This window comes from Belonocnema kinseyi, chromosome 6 (genome assembly GCF_010883055.1).
Source record: "Belonocnema kinseyi isolate 2016_QV_RU_SX_M_011 chromosome 6, B_treatae_v1, whole genome shotgun sequence".
NCBI lineage: Eukaryota > Metazoa > Arthropoda > Insecta > Hymenoptera > Cynipidae > Belonocnema > Belonocnema kinseyi.
Genome location: NC_046662.1, coordinates 84,459,621 through 84,471,314, shown reverse-complemented (window position 1 = coordinate 84,471,314; position 11,694 = coordinate 84,459,621). Strand labels below are relative to the sequence as shown.

At 29.3% G+C, this 11,694-nt stretch overlaps 1 protein-coding gene across 2 annotated transcripts in view; it reads left to right on the top strand.

The window, feature by feature from the left end:
* Positions 1–11,694, top strand: part of LOC117174043 (COP9 signalosome complex subunit 7b) — a 22,884-nt gene that overhangs the window by 818 nt on the left and 10,372 nt on the right. For both annotated transcript variants that reach the window (XM_033362689.1, XM_033362690.1), the window contains exon 2: positions 3,269–3,926. In XM_033362689.1, the coding sequence (XP_033218580.1) occupies positions 3,276–3,926 (651 nt within the window). In that variant the 5' untranslated portion in view covers positions 3,269–3,275. The remainder of the gene's footprint in view (positions 1–3,268; positions 3,927–11,694) is intronic.

The following is an 11,694-nucleotide window of genomic DNA, read 5'->3' as shown; positions in this document are numbered from 1 at the left end:
TCTCGTTACTTACTTTGTCCATTAGGGATTTCCCGCTTATTATGCGCATGAATCTCATGTCAATTGCGTTAATTTTACTCTTATCTTTTTCTTGATAAGTTAAATGTTTTTGGAAATTCAACAATTTTGTTAAAAAGTCATGTTTTTTGGTTGAAAATTCAACTGATTTGTAGAAAATTTAGTACTTTTTCTCTTTCATAAATGAAAAATTATTATCAATTGAAAGTTAAACAACTTTATTATTAAAAATTCATATCTTTGGTAGATTTTTCTTTTTTGGTGAAAAGTACAACTTTGGATGAAAATTAATCTATTTTGGTTAAGGATTCAATTGTTTTTAAATTAAAATCTTTTTCGTTTGTAATGTCAACTATTACATTTTTCCTTCAGAATTCATCTTTTTTTGTTTTATTTCTTGATGAAAATTGACCTTTTTTTCGTTGAAAAGGAAACTATTGGGTTGAAAATTCATGTTCAATGCTGCAAATTCGACTTTATGTCTGAAAATTATACTTCTTGATACTTCATTTTTTTTCGAAATTTTAATATCTGGTTGAGTCAACAACTATTTTGTTTTTCATTCGAATATAAGTCTGTACTTTTTAAATGGATTTTTAGTTTTAGATTTCTCAGAAAATTAAGCAAATTCTTATTGTTCTAAATTTTATTTATTAATTAATTATATTTGTTTATTATTGTATTATTATTATTATTATTATTATTATTAAATTTAATTCTGTTTGTTCGGATCAAACCTAAAACTAGTTTGATAGAAAATTCAACTATTTTTTTGAAAATTAACTTGGTTAAAAATTCATATTTTCCGGTTGAAAAGTCAATTGTTTTGATTCGAAATAAAAATGTTTTTTGGTCGAAATGTCAACTGTTACATTTTTTGTTGAGAACTCAACTTTTTCGTTTGGATATTTAAATACTTATTTGAAAGTTCAACCACTTTGTTGAGGAATCATTTTTTGTTGAAGATTCATCATTTTAGTTGAAAATTCATCTCTGTGATTGAAAATTTAACTATTTTGTTGAAAATTTAACAATCTTCTCAAAAAAAAAATCATCCTGTTTGGTTGAAAACTCAATAGTTTCGTAGAAAATGAACCAACTTTTTTCTTTCATGACTCAAAAATCTTTCTTGAAATTCATCTTTTTGAAACCAAAATTTCTTCTTTTTTTGTAAAGAAATGAAACTATTTGATTGAAAGTTAATCTGGTTGTTTTATAATTTCTTTATTTCTTTGGTTTGAAATTAATTTTTTAATTGACAATTAAACTATTACATTTTTCGTTTGAGAATTCATATTTCTTTAGTTGAATACTCGACCACTCGGTTGAAAGTTGAATTAAATACTTGGTTAAAAATCTATTTTTGGCTAGAAATTGTTTTATTTTTAGCTGAAAACTTAACTACTTCCTTTTATTGTAGAAAATTGATATTTTTTAGATTAAAGCTCAACTATTTGGCTGAAAATTTGTCATTTAATTGGCCATTCATGTATTTTGTTGAAAAATCTTTTTTTTTTTGTAGAAAATTAACCTTTCGTTTGAAAATTCATCTTTTTTTAGTCAAAAATAATATTACTTGGTTGAAAGCTAAACTCCTTGTATAACTTTTTTAAATCAATCTATTCCAGTTAAAAATTCATCAATTTACTTGAAAATTCATCACTTTGGTTGATATATTTTTATTTGAGCTGAAGAATAAATTTTTTAAACTACTTAACTATTCCATTTTTTGTTAAAAAATAATTTTTTTTAGTTTAAAATTCAACTATTTGGTTGAAAATTGTTTTGTTTTTTTTTCAGTTGAAAATTCAGCTATTTAGTTTAAAATTTATATATTTAGATGAAAATGCAATATTTTTACTTGATAAGTTAGGAATTTTGAGCGGCTTGAATTTAATTTAATATAGTACCCATATTAATTTTACCTAAATATGCACTGAATTTTAATTATAAGAAGGTAAAATAAAAATTTGTTTGAATTAATAAAAATCATGGCCTTTGAAAAAGTAATTCAAGCAATGAATAATAGTATTTTTAGTACTATGTAATTGTTTAATTAATCGATGGTGCTCGTATATATAAGAATATCTTGAAATATGTCTCTACAGAGCATTCTAAATTGCACATATTAATTGAACCTCTAAATATTCAAATAATATTATTTATAATAAACTCGCGAGATACCTGGAGAAAACCTGGAATTCTCAGGGATTTTGTTTCAGGATTTGAGTAGACACCCGGATTATGTACTCCATATTAATAAATAAATAAAGTTATTATTGCAGTCATTCAATGTATGCTACTGCTTTTTTTAAAATATTAAGGGCATGTGACACAGCTAAATACCTATATTACCGACCACAGTTTTTCAGTTCGCTGAATGTTTTTTTGAACCTAAGAACTTTTTTTGTAAATAAAATTTCGAGCTGAAACTTTAGGAAATGTATTAGAGTACAATAAAATACGTTTGGGTAATGCATTTTGGTAGGAACTTCACTGAAAATTATTTCATCTTTTTTCTGAACCTCAACATTTTTTGAACGTTCGAACTTTTTTTATACATAAAATATCGGTCTGAAACTTTGAGAAATGCAAGAGCCGAAAGAAAACTACGTTTAAGTACAAAGCTTAATAATAAAAGATGTAAAAAAATATATTTCAACAATCAATTTCAACGGCATCAGCCGGTAACATTGTACACGAAAATACGAACCCTCTAGAGCCTCGTCTAGTGGCCGCCAGGTTTCGTGTTTTCGTGTACAACGTTACCGGCTGATGCCGTCGGAATTGATTGTTAAAATATATATTTTTACATCTTTTATTATTAAGCTTTGTACTTAAACGTAGTGTTCTTTCGGCTCTTGCATTTCTCAAAGTTGGAGACCGATATTATATGTATAAAAAAAGTTCGAGCGTTCAAAAAATGTTGAGGTTCAGAAAAAAGATGAAATAATATTCAGTGAAGTTCCTACCAAAATGCATTACCTAAACGTACTTTATTGTACTCTAATACATTTCCCAAAGTTTCAGCTCGATATTTTATTTACAAAAAAAGTTCTTAGTTTCAAAAAAAAATTCAGTGTACTGAAAAATTGTGGTCGGTAATATAGGAATTTAGCTGTGACATATGCCCTTAAAATTTTTATTTTACATTTCGTGAACTTATTTTCGGAATTCCGTGGGACGGTTTTTGTAATTTTATACGATTAATGAGACTTTTTCAAAGTAAAGAAAGAGAATTTTCTTTTAGAAACATTATGATGGGAGCCTCCAGCACAGAAAAAACGACAACAAACAATCCTTTGGAGCAGTTCGTCCTCTTGGCAAAAACAGCGAAAGGAGCAGCAGCCCTCGAATTGGTAAAGCAAGCGATTGAAACCCCAGGTGTTAATGTATTTGGCGAATTGCTGGACATGCCAAACATTAAGGAACTAGAAAATGGACCACATGCTGCTTATTGGAATACCCTTAATTTATTCGCCTATGGCACGTACAAACAATACCTAGAAAATAAAGATAAACTCTTAGAATTAACGCCAACGCAAAAGAAGAAACTTCAGCACTTGACGATTGTCACATTAGCCACGAAGTCCAAGTGCATACCTTACTCAGTTCTTTTGGAAGAGTTGGATATCAAGAATGTGAGAGATCTAGAAGACTTGATTATAGAAGCTATTTATGCGGATATTATAAATGGGAAATTGGATCAAAGAAATTCACAGCTCGAGGTTGATTTTGCTGGTCTTGGAAGAGATGTTCGACCTGGCGATGCCGGCATTGTTGCAGGAACTTTGTCTGCTTGGGGTCAAGCCTGCGATTCAATTTTGGCGTGTATCGAACAACAGGTCGCGAAAGCTAATCTTGAGAAGCAAAAAGCAACGCACCACAAGGATAAAATACAACAAGATGTAAGTTTACATTATTTTTTTTTCTCTTTAATGTAATATGGGATTTATTTTTTAAATAAATTATTTGAGACAGACTTGAATTTATAGTCAGCCAGGGCTCGGACTCACTATTGCTATTATTTAATACTTTTTTTTCAAGTGATTACACTATTTTGCTACTTGTTCCAAAGTTTTAAATTTTTTTGCTAATCGGCTTAAATAATATGTTCGCAATCTCTACCAACATGCTAAAAAAAGGTTTCAATTTCTGATTAGAGGCCTTAAACAAATTACCTAAAGTTTTTTTCTGAAATTTTGAACTACCAATCTGTTTTTTATGAATTAGCGAAGTATTTTAACCAAGAAAGGCTTTTTTACATTCTCATCAGAGAAGGTATTAGATTTGTGTACAATTTGACCTCCCCCCCAGTTTTTGTCAAATGTCCACGTTTTGAGACCCCCTGAATCCGAAAAACAGGTTTTTACGAATAAGTCTGTATGTCTGTAGGTCTGTCTGTCTGTGAACACGATAACTTTTTAAAAAATTAATCAATTAGATTGCCCTTTGGTACACTCGTTTAGTGTCCTAAACTAAAGGCCAAGTTCGTTAGCCAGCCATTTTGGATGAAAATTCAAAAAGTCGGCAAATTTTGAATATTTTTAAGACCAATTTTTTTAAAATTCAAAAATTCTCTATACGGTTATTCATAGAATTAAAAAAATTTAACAATTTATCCTAATGACTTTTTTTGAAAAATCAAAAATTACTAGAGTTATAGCATTTTCAAAATCCAGAAAAACTAAAATGAAAGATTAAACCAAACAACGCACGGTATGAAAAAAAGTCCATAGAAGAAAAATGTTGACTTTTGAGTGCCCTACAAGATTATTGTAACAACTTTTCGAATTTTCTTGAAAAATAAAAAATTCTAATTTTGACAGCATACAAAATAATGAAAAATCAAAAAATTACATTTTCTCATGCAACAATTTCATAGTATTTCAAAAATTCTCAAATATATAAATACAAAAAACAAACTAAAATGAACATTTTAAGCCAAAAAACGCGTGATATGAAAAAAGTGAAGAGAAGAAAAACTTTGTTTTTTGAAAGCTCTACGGGACTATGATAACAACTTTTTTAATTTGGTCGAGAAGTTGAACACTCCAAATTTGGAGTTCAAACACTCCAAGTTTGTTCGCGCCCTGGAAAGAACTACAGATTAAGAATGAATCACTTTTCGATATAAGCTACGAGAAAAAATGAGACAAAACAAAAGATTAAAAATTAAAAAATTAACTTTTTGGAAAAAGCACAGAAAAGAGGAGGCTCCTACATAGGACCCTATATAGGTTCCTGTATTAGAAATTAGACCCTATGCAGATGCGCAGTAGTTTTTATTTAATCGTAAAAAACATTGAAAATAAAAAAATTATAAAAACAAGGAAATAAGAATTAGTATGATTCAATTTTTATGCATATTATGGAATTTTAATGATATACATTTATTGAAATGATACATGTTTCAGAGAAACTTAGAATACAATTTGCTTTTTATTTTGCAATTTTTTAATAAGAAATCCCTGGAAGAATTACATAAAAATGTATTATAATTGATATAAAAGTGTTGCGTAGAATGTAGAAAAGTTGACAGGTTGGAAAAAATCGAGTGCGAAGCACGAGATACGTGATGAGAATGTGTTCGTTAAAGCCAAAAGAGCTTTAACAAAAGAGAGTTCAAAATCACAAAATTACAGTTGTCGGTCTGTTCACCTTTGATTTTAAAAGGTCTGTGCCCGAATGTGGAAGAAATGCAAAGACTAAGTGCGGAGTGCGATTGCCCTTAGTCGCGTCCCGTGGGTGCGCTCAAACTCTTGAGCTAAGCTTTTTTAACGAAAGAGAATTCACAATCACGAAATTACAGTGGTGGATGTTTTGAGTCTTAATCTCAAAATGTTTACGCAAGAATGTGCGTAAGTATAAAGACCGAGCGCGTAACGCGAGGTAAATACATAATTGAGCGCGAGATAAATACAACATCGAGCGCGAAGAGTGAGAACCGACAGTCGCGCGCCTTAGGCGCGCTCAAAGTTGCGAGCGAAGCGAGCCGTGCGCGTAGCGCGGGATGAGATGTGCCCGCGTAGTGGGCTGATTTTTTAAAAATTGAAAATAGTTTAATTGAACCAAAAAGGACTAATTTTCAACGGAACATTTGCATCCTAAACAGTTTCATTTTTAATCAAAAAGATTAGCCTTGTACAAAATAGCTGAATTTTCATCCAAAAATATGAATTTTTAACAGATAAAATTAAATTTCTGCCAACAAACAAGAATCCTTAAAAAACAGCTTACATTTTTAACTAAATAGTTTAGTTGTCAAACAAGAAAAAAATGTTCAACAAAGTAGTAGACTGTTTAACAACAAAATTTATCATGAAAAAAACTTGCAATCAACTTGTTAAATTTCGAAGCCAGAAAGACAAATTCTCTGTAAAAGAATTGAATTTTCAACCAAAATGTATGAGGTTTTAACAAAGTTGTTCAATTTTCAAACAAATAATTCAATTTTGAACCAAAAAGACGAATTCTTAACAAAATAGATACCTTTTAAACCAAATAGTTAAATTTTAGACTAAGAAAATTAATTTTGTGCCATAAAAGATGAATGTTCAACAAATCGCATAAAATTTTTTATCCAAATAGTTGAATTTTCAATCAAAAATATTAATTTTCTACCAAAAAAGATTAATTTTCAACAAATTACATAAATTGTCAACTAAATAGTTTGAACTGTGAATGTGATTTTAGATCACATTTTATTTGATTAATTTTAAGTTTATACTTTTTCGTTTCTAAACACTTTTACATAAACATTTGAATTTCTAAAGTAAAGTAGATAAATTTGTAAGAAATAATGGAGTCGTCATATTTCGTTGAGGAGAAATCATTTTAAATAAAAGTATGAATTTTCTACAAGATACATTAATTTTGTACCCAATAGTTGTATTTTCAAGCAAATTCTTAAATTCTGAAGCCAAACAGATATATTTTCTAGAATATGAATTTTCAACCAATTGCTTGAATACTTAACTGAAACAGATTAATTTTTAAACTAACAGTTGTATTTTTATACAAAAATTTATTTTCTACCAAAAAAATACAATTTTTCAACAAAATACATGAATTTTCCACAAAAATTTAAAATTTTCTATTACATTTTGTAATTTTCAACAAAAGATTTAATTTTTGCGAGAAACAGATAATTTTTAACAAGCCAGTTGCATTTTTATCCAAAAAGGTGACTTTTCTGAAAAAAGAGATAAATTTTCAAACCAAAAAGAATTAAGCTATTTTTTCACTTAGCCTTTAAGCACATTTTCAAAATTCTTCACAAGATTGGCGAAACTAACAATTCCGCCATCTAAAAAGTTAAAATTTCAAAATATTTAATGATTTTGAAAATTTCAAAAGTTTGTAACATTTTAAGGGATTTCTAGAAATTTTAAGATACTTAAATAGTTTCCAAGTGGTTGAAAGGCATTTAATTGATTTCAAGGATTTGAATGGATTTTTTATAGGGTTTCAAACTTTTTAGAGTATTTTAATAAATTCCAAAGAAATTTCCGAAATTTAAAGGGGCGTTTAAAAGATAATTTACGGGATCTACAAGTATTTCAAGGGATACATAAGGCTTTTATCAGACATACTCGATTTTAAAGGAATTTAAAGGAATTCTAAGGAATTCAACAAGTCAAAAGAATTCAATTTACTTAAAAAATTTTATGCTATTTTACAAAAATTAAAAAGAAAAATCAACATATCAACAAAAAATTTTTTAATGATTTTAAAGAATTTCAACAAATGTCTGAGGGAAATTTAGAGTAAAAACGAAGTTTTTAAGGATTTTTACGGATTTCAGGCAATTGTATGGGTTCTTAGGATTTCAAAGATATTTAAACATTTTTAAAAGAATTTAAAAAGATTTCAAGTTTTTGTACTTCATTTTTAAAGGTTTCATTAGATTTACAGGTTTTAAAAAATTTCCAGGGATTTAAAGGAATATAGTGCAGTTTAAAAGATTTCAAAGAATTTCATAGGAATATAAAAAATTTGAAGAAGTGCAAAAATTTCTAAGGAATTTCAAATTATTTCGTTAGATTTCCAATAGTTTCCAGGCATTTTTACGGTATTTACGAAATTGTAAGGGATTGGTTCACAGATTTCAAAAGAAATTAAAAGGTTCTATTAGGCATTAGATTATAAGGAATTTCTGTAGACTTCAGTGGATTTAAAAAAAAAAGTTTTTCAGGGATTTTAGAAGATTTTAACAGAATTCAAGGGTTCGCAATAGATTTCAACGGATTTCCAAGAAATCATGGGATTTCAAACCTTTAGGGCTTTTCCAAAGATTTCTAGAAACTAGTTGGCTGCAAATTGATATTTTTTGTTTAAATATTAAACTGGTTATTTGAAAATTTATGTACTTTGTGAAAAATTTGCTTTTTTAAAGAAAACTCATCTTTTTGGTATAAAATTCAACCATTTTATTTGAAGCTTTATCATTTTAGTTGAAAATTGATCAGTTTGGTTAAAAAATTAATTCATCTAACTGAAAATCTGAATGTCCATTTTCGGTTGAAAATTGATCTTTTCTTGTTCAAAATTGCACAGTTAGGATAGAAATTTGTCTTTTTATTGAAACTTCAAGTATTTCATTTAAAATCCACGTATTGGGTGAAAAGGCGTCTTTTTCTTGTAGAAAATGGTGTTTTCCTTTGCAAGTTAATCTTCTTGTTTAAGAATTCTTCTTTTCGATAAAAAATCAAGTATTCCAGTTAAATGTTTATCCTTTCAGTTGAAAATTCATTTTTTAAGTTGGAAATAAAATTGATTGGTTGAAATTTAAACTCTTTTGTTAAAAGTTATTTTTTTGTTGTTGAATATTCCATAATTTTAGTTAAAAAATTTATCTATTTAATTGAACATTCATTTTGTGACTAAAAACAATCTAATTATTCAATTTTTTGTTACAAAATTATCTTTGGCTGGAAATTCATCCTTTTTGGTAGAAATTAATCTTCTTGGTTGAAAATTTATCTAGTGGGTCAAAAATTCAACTATTCTAGTTAAAGATTCTTCATTTTAGTTAAAAATTAATTTTTCTGGTTTAAAATTCAACTATTATTCCATTTAAAGATTAAAAATTTTAGTTCAAAATTTAAAAAATTCAACTATTCTAGTTAAAGATTCATCATTTTAGTGGCAAATTCATCTTTCTGGTTTAAAATTCAACTATTCAATTTAAATATTTAAAATCTTAGTTCAAAATAAAAAAATTTAACTATTCTAATTAAAGATACATTATTTTAGTTGGAAATTCATTTTTCTGGTTTAAAATTCAATTACACCATTTAAAGATTTAAAATTTTAGTTTACAATTAATCACTTTGTTTGAAAATGTAACTTTTGTTTTGAAAGTTAGTTTTTTGTGTGGAAAATAAGGTTTTTAACTGAAAATTTAACTAATTCCAATTCCTTATTTCGTAGTTATAGTAAATAGTAAATAGTAAATAGTAATAAAATTCATTTGATTGGCTGAAAATTAATCAATTTAACTTAAAATTTAATTATGTAAGTTTTAGTTAACAATTTATATTTTCGAGTAAAAATTATTTCTTCGTTTCCTTGAAGATTTATTTTTTTACCTATAAGTTTAAAAATTCAATTTTTGTTCTTCTTTCTTCATAATGTGTCCCCTAAGGGTTCACATGACTTCCATTCCTTACAATCTTTTCGCTTATATCTATATATTTTTTACAATCTTATCCTTTTTATATATATATATACAATTATTCACAGCTATTTACATAAAGTTTTATTATTTTAGTTCCTTATCTCTATTTCCTGCGATAGCGAAACGAGTGAGCGAACGAAAGCGAGAGAGAGAGAGAGAGAGAGAGAGAGAGAGAGAGAGAGAGAGAGAGAGAGCATGAGCATGAGAGCGCAAACGCATCTTAGTCTACTTAACTTTTACCTTACCATTACTTACAATCTTTACGCTTCTAATCTAACGGACTTCCGTTTCCTTTTTCTTTCACTTTTTTATACCTCCATTTGCCTTTTTTCACATGCATTCTTTCATTCTCTCTCATTCGCTCCTCTAGCACCCTCCAACTCCTTCATCCATTCTTCTAATCCATCCTCCCCTAGAATCTTAACCACATTCTCTTGCCACCTTCCTTCATCTTCCATTCCTCTCTTACATCCTCTCCTACATCCTTCCCATACATGCTCCCATGTTTCCTCTTCCCATCCACATATTCTACACTTTTTGTTTTCTTCTTTTTCTCAGTACATCCCCTCCCTTACCTCGTTTCCCAATCTAAATCTTGCTATTCTGGTCCACCTTCTCTCTCCCCATCCCTTTTCTAAATACTTTTGTACTCCTTCCTTTTTCATCATCTTATACCCTTTATTGTATTTTGAATCCTCAGTCATCTCCCATCTTTCTATTAATTGTTTTTCCCTCTCCCTTTTTTCTAATTCTTCATAGTTTACTCCAGTTCCGTCTTCTATTTCTCTATAATTAAAAAACTCCCTTCTTTCTTCTTCCCATCTCGTTAATTCCATCGCCCTCCCTCTCCTGTTTTCTACCTTCATCAAACACTTTCTTGCCAACTCCCCTTCCTTTCCTTCCCTCAGCTTCGTCTCAAATTTCCATGCTCTCTTTCCCGATCTAATACTTAACTTATTCCTTTGCGCTTCTTCTCTCATCATATATCCTGGCGTCCTCCAGTCTCCCCCTAGTGTCCACCCTATATACCTTTCTTGTGAACTCTCGATATCTTTCCTTTCTTTCCATCCCCATATCTCTGCTTCATAACCTAGTACCGGCCATACCAGCGTATCAATGAACCACATTCTCCTTCTCCAATTTGTGTAACCTTCTTTTTCCTATTCCCCATATCTGTTTCATTACCCCTGCTGCTTTTTTATCCTTTCTCTTATATAAGCTGTATGATCTCCATTCGTTTGTAGGAAATATCCCAAATATTTATACTCTTTTACTTCTTCTAACTTTATTCCCTTCCATCTCCCTACCCATTCTTTCTTCCTTCCCACCTCCTTTTCTAAACCTCATTATTTTTGTCTTTTTCAAATTTAGATTCAGCTTTTTCCCATCTAAGTATTTCTCTAATCCTGTAAATAATCACGCCATCCCTTCTTCATCCTCTGCCATCAACACTATGTCGTCTGCGTATACCAGTGTATATATCTTTTTCTTCCCTATCCTAAATTCTTCCCAACCCTTTCTCCTCATTTCTTCTTCCAAGTCTGATATTAATAAATTAAATAAAAGTGTGCTCAGAGGATATCCTTTTCTCACACCTCTCACCAACCAGAAACTATCTCCTGCGTGCTCTCCTACCTTTACCCTGCTTTTTATCTCTCTACAAATTTCTGAAACTCTTTATTAATTCCTCTCTTATCCCCCTTTTTACCATAACTTTTTCTATTTCGCCTCGGTCTAATGACTCAATCGTCGCCTTTAAGTCCACGAACATTGCTATCATTGTCCCTTTTTCCCTTTTAATTCTCTTATTTACTAGATAGTTCAGAACATACTAGGCAGTCTGATAAGTATCAGAAAATTCTAAGAGATGGCATTAGTATTCACTAATGTGGACCATTTTCGTCGAGCTTGATCCTTCAAATGACGCCTGTCAAAACTTTAGCCATTTATGTTTACGCATTTACAAGTTACAGCACTGAGAAGCGACTAACCTC